Below are 20,695 nucleotides of genomic sequence, written 5' to 3'. Positions count from 1 at the left end.
CGGTAAGTTGTAAAACAGGCGAATATCAAACTTTATATGTGCTGTTAACACATACTCTGGCAAACAAAACAAATGGACAATAATGTTAGGATAGGTTGCTATTAAGGTATGTTCTAGACCTGGTTTAACAAGAAGAACCCCTAATCCCACTATCAGCTCAGCCAATACCCCATGAACATCAGGGAGATGTACACACATTCCTGCACATAAAACATTGTTTGCCATGGAAAGTTTGACAGAAATTTGTATATGTTTTTGGGAAGTGTTGGACTGCTAGTGTTTCAGTGTACTGGGTAATAGTTTTTCACAGAAGGTGTTTTCTGTGTTAAGTACTGACTCTGATGTAAAGCATCCTGGATTACAGAGAAATGGTACACTGTGATTTTTAATTTACTTTTTTCTTTACTACGAGTTTGCATGACCTCTGCATTTGGACATTTACACAGTGGGGATTTGAGGGAAAATCCCAATCACTGGTGGTGTCGTTCCTGCATAAAAAATCTATTTGGGTGCTGTGGAATGTTGTGGTCTATGACATTATGTGCATGTGTCATTCTGTAGTGCAGGTATTAGTTGTAAGGTATTTCAAGTCTTAACTGAACTAGATCTGCTTCTTCATTATTAATACTCCTGCATATGATCACGGGATGAACACTGTTTTCTGTTTTAACAATGTTAGACTTTTATGTCTGATAGAAAGCCACTACTGAAGATCGAATACCAAACACATCTATCCACCTCAACCCTCTGGGTGGTCCTTTGACAGCTGGTGCTCAGTCCATACCCATTCCACTGTTACTATGAATGTATTTTAAACTCTGCTGCTGGCACATACACTTGTAGCTTAATTCACAGTTGTGTCTGAACTGTGTACTCCTGTGAGATTTTGAGCCTTAATCATTTATTATTGCATTTTTTCCATAAACAGTGTTACTGGTACATTTCTGCATAGTCTCATGCCTTAAACTGTAACAGAAGGTCAGTAGTGAGAGAATGGTCTCTGATCCAGTTTGTACTTCAGTGCTTTTATATTCTAGTTATCTTTTACCTGCTTAAAGTTACATTCTGTGTCTGCCCCATCCCCCACTAATACATTAAGCTAAAGTTCCTGAAAAAGGTCCAATATTGCTTTTATTTGATTGTGCGCCTCTTCAGCTAGCCTGCTTGCTCTTCCCAACCCTTCCACTGTTGTGGTTTTATAAGGCGGTGGCTCTGCTCTCCACCCCTTATCAATTATCTGATTTCTAGAGTCCCTCCCTCCCCTCTTTCATTGCTATTGATTGTTGCACAAGCTACTTATGTACTCTTCCCACGCATTGTTTTCCATAGACCCAAGATGCTGAGTGCCCACCCAGTATTGCTCTTGACTAAACCTCCTTTATTACATGCTGTCTCCTGCTCATTTTCTAGAAGCTCAGTAAATCATGGAGTCTAGCCTGCAATCCAGACGTGTTTTACTTGTATCCTGTGCCATTCAGGGAGAGGTAAGTACTTTTGATTGCTAAACTGCATTTAAGTTATGTTGAGTGATCACTACTATTTCCTGACTGTATGTGTGCATTTCACTGATTATTTATTTTTTTATTTTTTTGGTAAAAAGAAATTGCTCTTCCTCGCACTGTTACTGCTGTAAGACTGTTTTGAAATTGGCAAGTTAAGTGGTTTGTGGCAGCACTGCACTTCTGGATCACTTCTATGGTGTTTTTTCATTAGGACGACTGGGTTTATTCATCTTGTGGCAGGAGGTGTTTGCCTGGTCTATCTCATAGTGTAGTCAGTTTACTGGCCATAGGGCTCATTAGCTACTTTTTTGTTTCTTCTGTGTTGCTATAAATTTTTCGTGTTTGAATGGGTTAGCAGTGCCCTGTACAGTAGCAAAACCTAGAAAAAATGGTTCATAAAACTGTACCCTGAAATGCTGCAATATACTGCAAATACCTTGTAAGCCAACAAGCTTAGAGCAGGTCAGTTTTGTGTAAACATTAAAGTTAGTAGAATTTAGTACTGTTTAGTATAATCTGCTCCGATAAAGCACCCTTAATAGCCTTTTAACCCCAATACCTCACTCACCTGTAGCTCACAAATTAAAGGACCAGACAGTATGGATATGCAATTTTCAAATTTCTCTGTTTTCAGCTTGGTGGTTATGGGCATCTTGAGACAATGTAGCAAACTTGCAATTGGCTCATGTTTACTTACAACCACTTAATCCTTAAAGAAGAAGACACAGTAGGCAAGAAGTGTACTTACACAATCCCACTCAAAGCTAAACTCTCACATACAGGTGCACACCAGGTTGTCAAAACCATGCACATAACACCCACCTGACACAGTACAAAATGCACACATAGACTAATGTATGCTGAGACACTTAAAGGCAATCATCCTAAACAACATTTGCCTAATTCACCCATTGTCAAAACTATGCCTCAGCAAAACCAAAGGCACTCAGAAAAAAAACAGCACCTAACACCACACATACTGTCACTTTTAGTGGAGAACCAAATACTAATCCCCTAAAGTAAGCAAACACACTTTCCAGGACTCTTGTTACATAGTTATCTTATCTGGAGCCAGAGTACGCCAAATCACGGACACACTCAAGTCAATATACCACAGGTACCAGTATGACGCCATCCTAGTCCATGTAGGTGTAAATGACCTGAGATGTACCTCCCTGGACTATATGAAGAGAGACATTATGGAGCTTTCAGACTATGTGTCTCAGGCTGGTACGAGCCTGGCAATGTGCAGTCTATTACCATCACTGAAGATGATGCCACAAAATGAGCAAAAAATGATTGATTTCAACAACTGACTGTCTTTCTGGTGTCATTCTAAGGGAATCCAATACTTGTCAGCGTGGGAGGACAGGGTTAACAGACCATGTTGCTTTGCCAAGTATGGTCTGCACCTCCCCCTTAATGCTTTAAAATACCGACTAAAAATGTATCCACCTAAATACTGCCTTTTTTAGGGTGTGTCAAATTGACAAAGCTACTAACATTGCAAGATCAACTCAATTGAACCTCAAAGTGTTACTGCTCAATGCCAGGAGCCTAAATAAAAAACTACACTTCCTTCAAGCCCTCCTCACACTGCAGAATATAGCCATCTGTGCAGCTATCGAGACATGGTTTAAAGAGGCAGCTACTACCCTGGCAGTGCAAGGTTTCAGTACCTTCCACACTCTTAAACCAGTGACTGCACAGACAAGGGCTAAAGGAGGAGGTGTCTCAATATACATCAGTAACAAGCACACCTGTAAGTTGGTTAAACAGGGTGACGTGCTGGAGTTCCTCCATGTGCAGATCACCATAGACAAAATCCCATACTATATCCCAGCCAGCTACAGATCACCCTCCATGTCCCAAGAAGTTCACAATACATACTTGGACCTACTGGAGACATGTACCATCCAACCTAACACCCTACTCATGGGAGACTTTACTTGCCCCTCTATAGACTGGGAATCCACTCAAATCTACAGTCACAGAGATTCCTAGACTTCATAAATACAAGCACCCTTGACCAAATAGTGAATACACCCCCTACAGGCTCCAACATACTGGACCTCATGCTTACAAATATGGGAGAGCACTGTACTCCCCACCCCAACCCCCATGTCTCATCTTCCCTGATAAGGTCTAATCATAAAACTGTCTCCTTCAAAAATCAACCCCATAATCCCTTTAAAACCAATAAAAGTTAGGAACTATTCCAAGGCAAATTACCTTTTATTAAATGACTGACTGTCAAAATTCAATGCCCCTCCAAATTCAGAGAACATAGCAGCCTATACTGAATTACTCTCAGAAACTCTGTACAACCATGTCAATGGCTGCATAGAGACTGCTGTACCTATCAGAAGTAAGCCTAGGACTAGCCCTAGAAACAAACCACCCTGGTGGCATCTGAAATGAAATGGGAAATACAACAAAAGAAAAGAAATTATGACAAAAATCTGAAAGGGTAATTCACATAAAGATAGAAACTTTCTCATCAAAGTAAACAGGCAACTATGATGGCTAATTAGGTCAGGCAAAGCCAACTTTGAGGGGGTCTATATTAAAACCTCAAAGTTTTAATACTTCGAATGCATAAAGATCGAACTTTATGCATCGAAGTATTAAACCATCGAAATCTATTAAAAAAAAATATTAAAACAAAAAAAAAACTAAAGCATTTACGCAGGGGGACAAGCCCCCTGCATCCCCACACCCCTCACTACTTAAATATACCAACTCCGAGATCGGAATACAGTGCAGAAAAGGGAAGTCTTCCCTTTTCTGCACCACTCTACAGTGAAGTGCGACCTGGGAGTTGGTATATTTAAGTAGCGGGGGGTGTGGGGGGTGTAGGGTGGCTTGCCCCCCCTGCTTAAATCTATTCAGGTAAGTTTTTCGAGTTTAAATTTTTTTTTTTAATTTCGAAGTTACGGAATTTTGACAATATGGTGTCGACCATATTGTATTCGATGTTCCGTAACTTCGAGATTTTAATATAGACCCATTTGGGGTTAAGACAGCCTCCCACTTGAAAGGTAACCATAAAGCCTTCTATAGCTGTGACAGAAAACTCAAGGGCAGCAGACAGCGATGTGCTGAATTGGTGGTTAATGGTGCCACATTCACTGAGCCTGGCAATACATTATGCCAGCAGACAAATTCAGTTCCATGTTTACCCCTTTCTCAGCCACACCATCCCCTCAAAAATATCCTCAAACATTACCCCTCCAACTATAACTAGGGAGCATGTACTGGTTGCACTCACTAAACCCAAGAACATGCCCTCAGTGGGCCTTGATAAGATCCCAGGATGCATTCTGAACAGTCTAAAATATAACTTATTGGGACCCCTGGAGTCATTATTTAACTACATTCTTAAAACAGGCTTTGTGCCACATGAATGGAGGACTGCAATGGTTATCCCACTTTATAAGGGAGGACCTTCAACATATCCTGGAAACTATAGACCCATTAGTCTGACTAGTCTTATTTGCAAAACCATGGAAAGCATTATCATGGAAATTACCAGCAAAGACATAGGAGACCTCCAGACAGTGGCTTCATTCTAGTTTGGCTTTAACAAAAGAAGATCATGCCTACTGAATCTGGTGAACTTTTTTGAAAAGTCACCAAGGCAAAGAATGAATGAGGGGAAAATGGTGCATACTGCGTTTCTAGGTCTGGCTAAAGCATTTGATACAACACCCACTTAGGAATTTTCAGCAAACTTATGGAACTATGTATAAACCTCTTTATAACATACTGGATAGCTAGCTGGTTCACTGAAAGGACCCAGGAGATTAGAATCAGTGAAGCCACCGCCACAAAGAGGCCAGTCACTAATGGTGTCCTCTAGAGCTCTGTGCTGGGTCCACTCTCTTTGGCATCTACTTCTCAGAAGTCAAGGCCAATGTCAAATGCCTTTGGCTGACCAAGTTCACAGATAATTGCAAACTTGGAGCAGTTACTGAATCCCTCCAAGATGAAAACACCCTTCAGGAAGGTCTAACACAGACAAACGCTAGGTGACAAAGGCATGGCTTAAAACTCAGTACCAAGAAATGCATTATAATACCTTTTGGGAAGTTTACCACCATGGGTAACTATGTCATCAATGAAACACCTTTAAAAGTTGAATCACTAGTCAGAGATCTGGGAAGTTATGTAGATAGTAACCTAGCCTTCAACCAGCATGTCTCCAAGACAGTAGACTGTTCCAGCCAACAGTAAGAATGCCCCTCTGTGTTGTTGAACTTAGAAGCAATGGCATGAAATGTAGGTCTAGAGACATCATTATGCCACTGTACTTGGCCCTCGAGTATAATGCCCCCTTTGGTATGTGCCTGATCAGACACATGCTGCAACTGGAATATCCACAAAGGTTCCTACAAAAAGTATACAGGGAGTAAACACAATGTCCTTTGCTGATTGTCTCAAAGCTCTGACCCTTTATTTAGTATCATACAGACTTCTGAGAGGTGATCTTTGCCTGGCATACACAGCATCCCTGGACCCTGTTTTGATGAACCTTCTGGTCATCTGTAAAACAAACAGTATCAGAACTACATTAAAAGACCTAAATTTTGCTTGCAACATAAATAGGACATGTTGGAGAGACAGACATGTTTCAAAGAGAATTGCCATTCTCTGGAACAGACTCCCCATCCATGTGAAGCAGAGTTCCTCCCTATCCCTTTTTAAATGCAACATGGAACAATGGATGGGTAATCGGAAATTCAGCCTGGTCTTGTTCCTAATTCTCTGATGGACAGAGACAGTCAGTAAATCACCACCTATAAAAATCAAATTTCTGGGTAACATTTGGGTTGCATGGCTAGGCTTATAAGGGCCCTAGTGGTGGTTAACCTAGTAAACACCAATGAACCTATGAACTATGCACATAAGGCTGTACCTCAAATATATCCACTCCGTATATCTACTCCCTAGTCTCCTGTATGCCTTGTTAATTTTGACTGACCTACAGTCCTCTCAGCTAGCCAATCTGGAGCAATCATATAATAAAACTGCACAGTTTGCAAGTAACCACATTAACTAAATTCGACTGTCTTGCATCTCAGTCCCTAACTAGCTTGAGCTACCTAATATACAAGCCTATACACCCACATCATCCTATACAAACAAAATAGATGCTCTGCCACCAGCCAGGTATTAATCTGGCACTCCCCTCACAGAGAACTGTGTTCACTGAACCAACAATTAGTGCTTTTTCAAACATCTAAAAAATCATAATGGTGACTGCCTATACTTTGTATACATTGCTAAACTGTGGAACTTTCTCCAAGCAAACGTAATAAATATCTAATTGCATCTTCTGTTTAAAACCACTTGGAAAATATATCCATCAACAAAAAGGTTTTGCACTTGTAACACCTCCATCACTAAGCCACCTTCTTATTCTAATCATTTCCTAGCTATAATTTAAAATCGCAGTGAAAGCATAGCTATCAACAAAACAATCCGGTTCTTTTGTACCACCACCATTACTAAGTAATGTAGCCTTGTGCAGCCAAATCAAGTAAATATCACAAAATTCTTGCACTTTCTCTCCTGTTAAATGTCTCAGATTAATAACTGGTTGCATAAAACTTGCATATGCATTATCAGCTGTCTGTGTACTAAAATGTCCACATGACTTTACACATAAAGTGTAAAATAATGCAGAACATTCATTAGTTACGTGTGACCTTAGCATTCTCTAAACATTGTATACTATACTTAACATGGTGATCAACTATTAAACTATATATGGCTCAGTGTTATGTAGTATATTTTGTGTGCAATATTTGTTGCTACATATTTTATTGTTAGCTTATACTGTCTGTGAAATTTATATAGTGCTTTTCTCCCAGATACACTGCTGAAAAGGGAATTTGCACAGCTGGACTTTCCCAAAAGTAAATGGCTAATAAATAAACAGACAAATAAATAAATAATTCAGTTTTATATTGCCTACTTTACACAATGAGATGATTAATGTTGGAATTCAGTGATGGGCTTATCTTTACTTACAGAAGTAAATACCTGCGATGGTGGTCGCCTTCCAGATGCTTTTGGCCTAGATGCTGTGGGATGATTAAGTTTCTCAGTACTTGATACTATGGAGTCAAAGCCTTCAAAGTCTAAAATACAATGATATAAAAGAAAGATTCATTAAATAACTCTTATGAGACAAAATTCACAGTTACTTATTCTAGACAAAATAAATACTAACATTAGGACCATAAAAATGCTTTAATTGTTTAGTATGTAGCCAACTGCAAAATAAAGATTTAGTAGAATTACGTTACGTCTCCATCATTACTAAAGAAATGCTAGAAATTCAAGAAGCATAGAGTACTCTAATTACTTAAGCAATGTGACCTGCTCCTTTTTTTAAAAAACAACTTACAAGCTGATGCCTATATATGGACGTATAAATTCTGGTAGTTTGTAAACTGACAGTAACATGTATTTCACATGTAACTGCTAGATAAGAAACCAGGTCCTCGTGGATCTGTTCAGTCATAGTGTTAAGCATGTTTAAGTATAAACAAACAGACAGCGCACGTAAGTAAAAGAGTGGCACGAACACCAACTTAAAGATTAGCATTTCTGCTGTCAGATAACACATTAGGCCAGTTTTACAGGCACAAAAAAGAATATCCAAAAAAGCAAGTGAAAAGGTCACACAGAAAAGCTGCATAGGCAAAAACAACAGAAAGTGCCATGCAAAGAAGGATTTTGACTGGTCAATACGCTTCTACCAAAGAGGCTCATGGGAAAATGACCACATAAGGGTATACGAGTGTTCCACCTACATGGCTTTTGAATGCCCACATACTTTTTACTTTTCAAGTCTTTATTCATGGAATTTGGACAATAAAGAACCCACCCCCCCCACTAACTACAGACATGACAAGTTTTGCCCTTTTTATGGACTAACAAATTCAGCATACATGCATAGTGGCCATTCTCTGGAAATATTCAGCTTATAAAAAAGCCTGATATCCATAATACCAGGGTGACTGGAAAATATTCCAAATATCATCCAAAACACAACTGAAAAAGTCACACAGAAAAGTCACATAAGCAAAAAGCAACAGAAAAACACAGGCAAACTACAGTCAATAGTGTATAACACCTTATAACTCCTTTGAAGGAGGCCCATGGGATACAGGCAAGTGACCCCTTAAGGACAAGTGTTTCAGCTCCATGGCTTCTGAATGCCAATAGACTTCTTACTTTTTAAGAGATTATACTGATGCATTCAGGCCAACAAAGCTAAACTCCACTAGTTGTAGACATGGAATGTTTTGCCCTTTTTATGGGTTTGTCAGTACAGCATAAGTGGATACTGTGTCCATTCTCTGGAAACACTCGCCATATAAAAAAGTAACAACGATAAGAAACAACAGATACAGAAATATTCAGATAGAAGAAAGTATGCAGATGTTATTGTAAGACAACATATCTGATGAATAATTATAATTTATTTTTAAAATCTGCTCTTCAATCTAAAATCACATTTTCAATTTAACATTTTTAGTGAATAGTTTTGTTCCTTTTTGCCTACTAGCTATCAAGCCTTCCTCTATTGGACATCAATTCATTCTCCAGTGGTGGGAATTCCTAGATTCACTGGGATTACAGGGGGTTTCATCATGAAGGCAGACGTCAAGATTGCTTGTGCTCTTGCCAACATTCTGGATGTAACAGTGTTTTTCATTATGAATGGCTGGCCAGCCTTTGGTGGTGATCTGAACACTTGCAATACCACAAGGACCACCTTCGCCCTTTTCTGCATGCATGTATGCTCCGACACATGTGCCAGCTAGGGCTATCATCACTGACTTGGGCAGCCACACACATGTCCTCCTTGCACTGGCTTCTTGCATCCTGCCATGCCTCTTCCGTGCAGTGGAGGCTATCACGGCACAGCAGAAGCACAAGCAGAATAGAACCGCCATCCTCCCTGCTCGTGCTGTCAAACATTGTCACTGCTAACTGAACCCAGGTCGCCTGTAGAACCACCATCCTCCCTGCTCGTGCTGTCAAACATTGTCGCTGCTAACTGAACCCAGGTCGCCTGTAGAACCACCATCCTCCCTGCTCGTGCTGTCAAACATTGTCGCTGCTAACTGAACTCAGGTCGCCTGTAGAACCACCATCCTCCCTGCTCGTGCTGTCAAACATTGTCGCTGATAACTGAACTCAGGTCGCCTGGACCAATAGCCAAATATTTTGCCAAGGCTTTATTACTCAATATCACTAGTGTAGGCATTTTTGATGAAGTATTAACTAATAGCTTACTATAACTTACTTTTATTAATTTTCAACTTTTTTATGATTTACAGCTATTCCCAGGATTATACCATAACAAGAGTTTTCTGAAAACAAGGAAAATTGTTAACACTGAGCAGTTAAATTTATTTATCAGCCTTTTAAATGCAATCATGCTTTTAATTGATAAAATGAAGCAGTGGCAGGCAATGATTTAATCTGATTTAGCTTCTAATCGTATTTTCAATAATAAAGAGTAAATCCAATAGATTATAAATGCTTCCCTAAAACTTTTTATCTAAATGTTTAGAATCTACATTATTAATTCTGAATCTTAAAAGTTTTTTAAGCAATTTAATGATCTAGTACACCTTACATATTCAGAAATTCATGCCACTTAAAAATCCTTAAAATCTAGACTAGAAGTATCAAACTCTTAAGTACTCCTTAACAAGAATTTGTTTTCTTACAAAGCATACAAAGTAGCTCTCTTCAGTAGTATTAATAATTACTTTGAAAACACAACTACCTAAACAGATGCAAAATCAGAATAAAAATGTAAATCAAAAACAGGCAGTAACTAATGCATTTGTTAGTGAGTAACTATTTGACAGCACAACTGCAATTAATATTACTACAGGATGTCACTGCCTCAAATAATGCAGGACATTATTACTACAGGACGTCAGTGTCTCGAATAATGCTTACTACAGGAAAATACTGGCTCAAGTAATGGCTCACATTATTATTACAGGAAGTGACTGCTTCGAATAATGCAGCACATCACATTATTGCTACAGGACGTCAGTGCCTCGAATAATGCTTACTGCAGGACGATACTGTCTCGAATAATGGAACACATTATTACTATAGGAAGTTACTATCTCGAATAATGGAACACATTATTACTACAGAACGTTACTGCCTCGAATAATGCAGCACATCACATTATTGCTACAGGACATCAGTGCTTCGAACAATGCTTACTACAGGACGATAGTGTCTCGAATAATGGAACACAGGAAGTTACTTTCTCAAACAACAGTTGCAGTTCAGTTACAGCGCAGTCACAATGCATCAAAAAAGTGCAAGCACATAAGAGTTTCAACTTAATTAGTATGTATTAGAGGCATTTTAAATGGTTACCATTAGAGTAACACACTAGGCTGTCAATCCAAGAAAACAACACAAGTGTGTTAAAATAAAAACACTTTTCTGGATTATGAAGACTCTCACATGAGAGATAAAAAGGAACAGAAGAGAAACCTAAATGCAAATGCCTTAAAGCAACAGCTGCCCAAATATAGAACAAATGCACTTGCCTAATTAATGTAAGGTATGATGACAAGTATACAACTGTTTCTAAAATTAATCAGTAGAATTCCTTCGATAACTACCACATTATCACTTACAGTGTGCCAACATCAAACATGCCACCAAACAAATTATGGATGAAACAGAAGCACACATCCAGACTACCAGACAAAGTGCTACAGGAAACAGCTAATGTGTACATGACCACAAGGAAACTTTTTGTTTTCTTTGATCAAGAATGGCTTAGACAATGCCCATTTGATTATGTCCAACAGACTGAACGGGTTTCCACAGAAACCATTTTTAAACTACTCACCCCCCCCCCCCCAAGGTATAGTAACCTCAGATGAAGTTGTGTTAATAATAAAGGTACAGATACAGGGAGTACACTCTCCTGCATGGGGATGCTAGTGACTGACACCCTCCCATGCAAAAAATGTTTCTACAGAAAGTTATCTATTGGGTGCCACTGGTCTTTGAATAATCCAACCTCAATTTATGGTACCATATTCAAGTAATTTGATGAAAATAAAAAGAAACTGTCATGCATATAAAAGTCACAATGTCTACTTTCAAGATGTAATACACTTTTGTAGTTTTGAGCTTTTCTTCTATATCTATTTAATGGACTCCAGAAAATATTAATAATAATAGTAATAATAATAAAAAAGATTATTTCAACATAAGAAGCACATCTCAACAAACAAAAAAAAAAGAAAAAGTCAAGTATGGGCAGATCTAGATATTTTTTTAAACACCTTTATTAAACTAACTCTTAAAAACTTAGGCAAACATTAATTTAAAAGAAAACAAAACATATTAGCATGTTTCCAGTTATATACCTTATACATCTTATGCATAAATTGCTCAAATCCTACCTTCCTTTAAACCTCACTCCTCCTGAACATTATTCTGCATGCATTCTTTCCACAGTTTCCATTTATTTACATGTACATTTTGCTCCTTCCATTTTCTAAAGATCCAACTTCCAATTCTTTTATCTCTGTTACAATTTGTAATATCTGAAATGTAGTTTGTTTCAATTTTGATTTCCATCTCCTAGCAAAGTGCTTTTTTGGCAGTCACTGGAATTAAACTTAATAAGGCCTTACTATGTCTAGGCAATTCAGATCCTATGTCCCAGTTGAAAAGAATAGTTTTCTTAGTTACACCCATTTGCCCATCCAATATTTCTGACAGTGTATTCTGTAAGGAATTTTTAAACTCTGCCAGCTCATTACACTCCCAAAACATATTTTTCCCAGTTGCACCTCCAACATTTGCCACTTACATGAGAAAAATTCTTTGAAGTCTGCTTGAGGTATAAAAATACCTATGCAAACACTGTTAAGCAAGAATCCTAAACCTTCTAGACTTTGTTATATACTTGGCAGCCATACATATGTCTTCCCATTGTTCCCTTCTAAATCGCTTATTCAGTATACCTTCCCAATTCTTTCTAACCTCCTCTGATTGATTCTTATGTATCACAATATTTACATACCCTACTAATTATCCTTTTTGTAATAGCAACTTCTGTTTTAGATTCGACTAAAAACTTTACTAGAGCAGGTCTTTTACTTAGGATTCCACTATCCCTTTCTCTTTACCTATACTCTGATGTTAATCCCTGGTAGAGAAGGCAGTCTCTAGCCTGCAGTCCAAATATCTTCTTGGCCTCACCCCATTCTATTACCTTTCCATCTCTAGTTATTTGCTCCCAGAATTATGGTTCCTTTCCCAGTTTCTTCCAGTAAATTCTAGTCCCATCTTGTCTATTCTTTGTACCCGTACTTGCAGTCATCCCTACTGGCAAAATCTCCTTCAACTTTTCTCCATTCTCTTGTTGGATTAGTCCTTAGAATACTTTTTGCTACATCAGATCTACATCTTTTTAATATCTCTGAGAGGTTGTATAATGTATGCAATAAAAATCACCCTGTTACTCATTTACTGCAGTATCCGCGGTGATGCAGCGGTAGCATTGTTGCCTCACAGCAAGAGGTTCTCTCGTTCGATTCTCGGCTAGAGTGCAGGGAGTGACTTCTGTGCTGGAGTCTGCATGTCCTCCCCGCAGTTGGTTGGGAGTTCGAAAGACATGCGCAAATGGGCATACCTTCGTTGAAAGTTGAACGTTGAGCTGGCACCTTGGCGTTCGTAAAAATCTACTGCCAATCATTAGTGGACCGGAATTCCACTGTGGCGACCCCTAAAGTCGAAAGACAAACAACAACAACAACTCATTTACTGCAGTATGTCTTATTGGTAGGTCTACTGTTAGTATATTTAAGCAAAATTTCACAAAAATGTTATTTTAATGTAACTGGAAATGATGCAGTTGCAAAACTACACAATAACCCTTTGCTGACTTCTGAAGCCAGAATCACCAGTGCTATATTAAATAAAGCATGAAAATATATCTCAAACATGTCCAGGAACAGAGTTACACATTCTAATGCCATTCTATGTTTTGCTGTTTGCTTTATCATAAGGAGTAATGCTTGTACACATTTTGTTGTGTCACACTGATGACCACTGAAATTCTGTGCAAGGGATGAAAAGGGAGGCACAAACCCTGCCACTTTCTAAATAAAAATGATAAGCCCTAAGCGCACAGGATATTTATTCTACAGGAGATAGCCAGTATAGAAAGGCCGAAGACTGCCACAGGTTCACAGCTTCTAGGGCTTGGGAAGGTGGCACAGACTTACAAATGGAAAAAGAAGCAAAGCATTCTACAGTTTACAATAGTAGAGCCGCTCATTAATGAAAATGCTACTGCATGTACATGACGATAACAGACATCTTGGATATTCCAGCACAAGTACTTTTCAGATACAGCAGGTACAATGTTCAAGACAGTCACAGATAACAGTAGTCGATCTTTCATATTGCCCCTATCAGCATGCATGTGTACTGTACATGTGTCTTAGAAATTTGCATTAAATGACAATGTTGCACTACAAGTAACTATTTCCAATGAAACTGCTTGACAGTAGAACTCTATAGTTTAACCTCTTACACTATGCGTTCGGCTAACTCACATACCCTTTTCTGAAAAATACTGACAGCCTTCTTCATTTTCATCAGCACTGTGGGGGAGCAACTGATTATAGTGTTAATGTGCTGTTAAAACAAAACTGCAATAGTAAGAAGTAATGCCATCAGATACGTGATCCATGCTTACAATGCACACTGTGTTACAGTAATAACACATGGAAAAGCATTCCATACTTCATTCACTTTGTAGATGTTTTTCTGTATAAATGATGAATCATTAGATGAACATTGCAGTTGAAGATCTCTTGTAAGAAGACAAGCTCCTGTCCAGATATGTGCTATAAAGAACTAATCAACTCAGCTTTTTAAGACTGCGATGTTTCCAATTCTTTGTGAATATCATTGTAATGATAAGGTGGGTTGTCACACCCACCTCAGGCACTGTGTCAGTAGACAGTCTGAGCTTCACTCTCACAGAATCTCAATAAGATAGAGCATCTAAAGCAGGAGCCAGATTATATGATAACTTCCTCCAGATGTACAACAATAAGTTAACAGATGTGTAGAGACTGCTGGAAAAGATAATGTAACATGGGCCATATCTGTCAACCTCTTAGCACAAAAAATCTGGACAAAGCCAAAAATAATGGGGGGACAAAGCTCCATAAACAGGGACAAATTTTAACTATTGCTCTCATAAACGTAGAATGTTGTTAAAAAAAAGATTTTGTATTACCATGCATTTTCTGAAGGATGTGAAGTCTGAAACTCAAGTGCCTGTCATTATTTAGTGAATTCAGTCTTTGCCAATGTAGTGTCTTTCAGCTTTTCCCGGTTAGGTGTCACCACAGCGAAACTCCGGTCCGCTAATGATTGGCAGTGGATTTTTACAGTGTCGAGTTGCCAGCCCAATCTTCAAAGAAGGCACACCCATTCACGCATGCACCTACCTGCATGTCTTTAACATCACTCAACCGCGGGGAGGACATGCAGGCTCTACATAGAAGGCACTCCAGCCGAGAATTGAACGATGTGCCACAGAAATCCAGAAAACCACAAATTCTATCAGGAACAGACCAAAAATATGAGGCAAAAATCTGGACATTCTGCAAAAATCTGGACAGTTGAGAGATACACATGCAGGGTGATTACATGAGATAGTACCTGACTTTTAAATAGTGAGTTTTGAATGCTATCAAATGGACATTTCACCTTTTTTTAAATACTGCCAAGGAAAAATATGTTCAACTGGGAAAGCTACCTAAAAACAAATCATACAAATTTCTGTAATTTTCGATGTAATAATCTATACTAAATGATAACTAAATGCAACAGATGTCTGCAAAATATAGCTGACCTACAATACTGTGATTACGGCAGTGATGAGTTTTTTTTTCCTCATTCAAAACAAATTAGACAGCTGGGTGTGACCAGCAGCTACTGCCAGGGCATTTAACTCATTTTCTTTTACCTTAACTCCTATTCCACTTCTTTTCATACTTTTTATTCCCACTTTTTCACTTCCTCTCCAGTCTGAAATGCTATCACACCCCCTTTAAATGACTACTATACTGATTACCTCAATGATGGGTATGTTCACCCCCAGCTCACCTAATAGTACCCTCAAGCACCTGAGCCATTAATCAAACTTGGGTTGCCTGAGCTGTTGTGAGGGCTTTATCACTCTGAGCCAACTGAACAGCTGATATCCTATTTTTATTGGTTAAAAGAAAGATATCTTAATTAGATTACTTATTTGTTTGTCTACTATAGTTTACATTTTTGTGTTTTCCATTTTAACCTGTATTAATGGGAAAAGGGGGGAAAAGCAGAATTCCCTCAAAAGAAAAAAAAAGACTCAGATGAGTGACACCTGTTTAAATTCAGAAGAGTAAAATTGTAGTTTGCCAAACCCTGGCTTTTAGGTCAGTGTCACAACAGGTAGCCCACTCACCTTTGGAGCAGAAGGGTATGGGTTCAATTCCCACAACAGGTAGATGGATTGTTGACACTGTAGTGCAGCATAACAGGGGTGCTGCATTCCACAGTGTATCCTCCTTTGGATGAGATATTAAACCATGACTCAATTGACCTGAGCTGGTGGTAGCACAGGTTAATGTAAAAGATTTCACAGCATCTATCAAAAAGAGTATGTTCTCTAATACTCTGGCAAAAGTCCTCCTAGTTGTATAAATACCACATTGGGTTTCCTCTGAAAAGTGCCTAGCTGGTCTAACCCAGTCAACAACTGAAAACTAAAAAGTAATACATGAGATGTCTTTAGTGCATGCTTTAATAAACTAGTTCAAGATGCTAGAACACTGCATGCATTATATCAAATTAAGACGGTGATGAAGGAGTCCAGGGATGTACCCCCATGTTATTACAATAGTTCAGGTTTGCCAGGTTTAAGACAAATAAATTCAGCAGAGAAAGTTTAGTAAGATGGATTTTAGTGATATGTTATTAACCCTTAACTAAGTCATGCCTGAAAATTATTTCTGTGAATAAGCTCGCCTGTCTAGTTAAAAAAAAGAAAGAAAGGTGAAAAAATGTTAAAATGAAATGTACAAACTCAGGAATTGGGTCATATGATACTGTTGAAGGTTAATTCAACAAAATATTTTACCTGAAATTACAAAAGGATCTGCTTCATCAAAGTGAAAAAGGTCCTTCAGTTTGAGATCAGGACACATATTAAATTTTCTCTAAAGTGATTGCTGTTTGAACATTCACTCCTTAATATTTGATGAGACACTCACAGCTATCTAGCTATATATCTATCTATGCATACACACACATACAAACACACACTACAACATTATAGAAGATGGTTATAAATAGTATTTGGTTATGTAGTATGTGAGAAAAAGTCCTCTGCAGGGCAAAAAAAAGATGTCAGAGGTTGCTGTAAAACAAATGATTTTCAGTTTTTCAGAAATCATCTCTTCACTGTGCTGTTTTCAGTGATGGTGGGTGCATCAGAGGCAGTTTTACTAAGCTGCCCTAGATCCTTCATGAATCAAGAATTGGTATCTGCTACTGGAAGAACTGAATGTCTTGTTTGTGTTTCTGCAGAATTTGGCAGATGACCTAATACTGTTACACATGTATTGGTTTAAGTAGGAAACGCTGAAATTACAATAAAGGATTTCAGCAGGAGATTTTTTTTCTGCTACAGGAATGGACACAGGCATATGGAGTACATACCAGTGCCCCTGAGACTGAATTAGGTTTCTTTAGTGTCTCAGTAATAGCAATATCTTGAAGGAGTGAAAAACTCCTGGATGTAAGGACATCCAGTCACTCGTCAATGATCAGGATCTGTCTGAAAATGATGCTAATAACCAAAACAGTTCTCTCCTTCACCAGTAAAATTCTACTGTGCATCACAAAGACAGAAGTTGTTTGATGGCATGCAACACAAATTCTCAGCATTCTAAAACTAGGTAACATCTTCTGCAAAGCTCTCTCTCCTAAACGTCCACAGCAGATAGCCATGTGCACACCTGAAAAGGTACATGAAAGGTATTTCTTGTCATCTTATATCATCGGCATTGAAGATGTCAAATTAAGTATATATAGTCTTACTAATCGATGTTTACATTACTTCTGAATGATATAGTACAGAACTGGAGCAAAAATGAATGGAAGAAATAATTTCTTTATAAGTGAATGAAAATACTTTAAATGTGTACAAACTGAAATGGAGGGTACAGATTATTTGGACTATGATACAGTGAAAAAAATAACTTGTCTACAGCATATGTTACTCCTGAAATGCAAGCTATTAAATTTCACAGTTGGATGTTTAATGCCTGTAACTTGCAGGGAAAACCTGAGATATGGAAGGACCTATACCTATGTTTTGCAGAAGAAGATAAAACTCCCACTTCAAAAAAGTGAGGAAAATGATCCAAACATGGCAGACTTAGAAATGAGCCTATTAATTTAAAAAAAACTCAATGGAAAAAGATATCGCACTTAGAGCTGAAGCATGTTTTTAAATATATTACTAAGCTGCAGTTAGAATCTGATGGTAATGCAGACAGTATAAAATTGTTTACTGTTGACAGATTTAAAAGAATATTACCTGTTAGTTTAAGAAAGTATTAAATTGATCCCAAAATCTCATTTCTGCAGCTGAATGTTTCTAGTAAATAACATTTTGCTTAAAAATTGAAATGTGTTTCTAAACCTAAGCCAGTAACTAATAAGTCAGCATTCTTTTTGAAAGACAATGTGCCTACTGCTGAATTAATAAGCTTCAGATGTAGGAAAAATGCAACATTTTATCAGTAAACAGAACACTGTCACAGCTAGGACTGTCCAAATATCTGATATGTATTCTGAGACAGAAGTACACATGGAATGTGATAAGATAGATATTATATAAAATCTGTATTCTGTCAATCAATGAAATGCATATTAGTTTTGAAAGGCATTTACTGAATTCAGGCAATATGGGTATTTTAGTTTACAGTCCATAGTTATCTATCTAGCTGCCAGCAAGTTGTGAAATGGAAGCAAGATCTATCCCCACTCCTTCCTGTTACACTTGGAGTCCTCAGGGTTCAATACTACGGCCCCTCCTCTTCAGCATATTCATAAATGATCTTAATACTGCCTCCTGCCATGCATCTATCATACAATACGCAGAAGATTCAACCCTCATATGTGCAGCATCCACAATAACCCAACTTCTTACAGTCACACAAAAAGCCTTCTCTGATATTGAAACATGGCTAGCAAACTCACAACTCATTCTCAACCCTAATAAAACTAAACTTATGATCTTTCATCTATCTAAACCTACTTACCTCTGAGCTAACTTTTACATCATTGCCAGTAATAATACTAGGATTTTCTCAGATTCCCAAACAAAACTATTATGCATTATAATTGACAACAGACTAAAATCTGACATACACATTTCTAACACAATCAAAAAGGTTCACAAGAAAATGGAAACAATGTATAGAAACAAAAAAATCTTAACAGACGCTGCAAGAATAGCCATAGCTAGAACCACCTTCTTTCCTCACTCTTATATGCATCCCCCAATACTTATCAACCTCAAAAGTCAGAACTGAGTAAATTAGAATCATGTTACAATAAGATTGCCAAATTTGCAACAGATTCCACACATTCAACACATCACTGCCAATGCCTAAAAAATCTTTCTTAGTTAGAACAACCTCATGTTATGAACTATAACCAATTAATAATGGTTCACAAAGTAATGCACAATCCTGACAATGTACCTTCCCTAAAAAATCTTCTACAACCCTGCCCTAACATTCTTAGTCTTCGATCATCTAACAAAGACTTACTCCAAGTAGCCAAAGTATCCAGTACAGCAGGCAACTCTGTTTACTCTTAGTTGCTAAAAACTGGAATACCCTTCCACATAGTATTAGATCCATAATCAATCTTAATCATTTCAAAATATCTCTCAAAAGGCATTTATTTGAATCCTGGCTTTGCACATGTAACACTCCAGGTTAGTTATTAACTTAGCATTACCACATACAATTTGCTGTACATACTAACTCTGTTAACATATCCCTTTTAACAACACTGCTTCTCTATAAGTAGTTAACATTCCTAGCTGCAACTTTCACCATGGAAGTATTACTAACTATGCACTACTTTTCCAAAGTGATTCTCCCTACTTAATTTCCTAACTAATGTTATGTTCCTCCACATATATTAAGTTCAACCATATATTTGTCTATATTTAAGTATTTAAAGTCTTGTCCTATTTGATACTATGTATATATTTTTGTTTTTACATTTTTATTATGTAAATGTGTTACTCATTTTTTTGTCTATAATTTCTATTACTTGATGTGATGATTTTCCATAGGCTGGAGCTTTTCTCCCCGGGCCTACACTGAAAATGGGCACTGTCGCAGTCGGACCATCCTGGTAAATAAATGTAAAATGAATAAAAATAAATAAATATGTGTGTAGTAGGAGTCTTCTTCTTCTTTCGGCTTTTCCCGGTTAGGGGTCGCCACAGCGGAACTCTGGTCTGCTAATGATTGGTAGTCGATTTTTACGTGCCAAGTTACCAGCCCTGACATACAACCTTCAACGAAGGTATGTCCATTCACGCATGTCTTCACGCAGAAGACGCTCTAGCTGAGAATCGAACCCACATAGTGTCTTACTGTGAGGCGACAATGCTACCGCAGCACCACCACCACCACGGGTATAAACATGAAATGAATAACAAGCAGAAGGTAGAGAAAATCTGTGTTCTTAGTAACAGAAGTTAGAGAAAATTTGTGTTCCTGATGGCAAAAAAACAGAATGTTCCAATACATTTGCAGTCTCATGCCATCTTAGGAAAGGCAATGCACACTGTAGCAGATTATACACAAACTAACCTATGACATTACTACTGGGAAATATTCTATCTCAGTGTGATGCCCTGTGGATGTTTAGAGATAGAAGCAAAAGATTGAAAATATCTGCAGCAGAAAGACAGTCTTAAAAGAGAAAGAGAAGAAAATAAACCATCAAGTGTGTTAGAATGATCCATTCTTCTGACTGACACTTAGAAACATCAGATTAGAGCAAAGGAA

The 20,695-nt window shown here is 37.9% G+C and overlaps 1 protein-coding gene across 8 annotated transcripts in view; it reads right to left on the bottom strand.

Annotated features, from left to right (window-relative positions):
• SH3KBP1 (SH3 domain containing kinase binding protein 1) overlaps positions 1-20,695 on the bottom strand; it is a 1,961,420-nt gene that overhangs the window by 68,339 nt on the left and 1,872,386 nt on the right. For 7 of the 8 annotated variants that reach the window (XM_044072267.1, XM_044072266.1, XM_044072264.1 and 4 more), the window contains one exon: positions 7,539-7,648. In XM_044072267.1, coding sequence (XP_043928202.1) covers positions 7,539-7,648 — 110 coding nt within the window. The remainder of the gene's footprint in view (positions 1-7,538; positions 7,649-20,695) is intronic. The other variant, XM_044072265.1, reaches the window with a different exon arrangement.

Source organism: Protopterus annectens, chromosome 5.part0 (genome assembly GCF_019279795.1).
Source record: "Protopterus annectens isolate FY-2018-M chromosome 5.part0, PAN1.0, whole genome shotgun sequence".
NCBI classification, from domain to species: domain Eukaryota; kingdom Metazoa; phylum Chordata; order Ceratodontiformes; family Protopteridae; genus Protopterus; species Protopterus annectens.
This window is presented reverse-complemented; position numbering and strand designations above follow the sequence as displayed.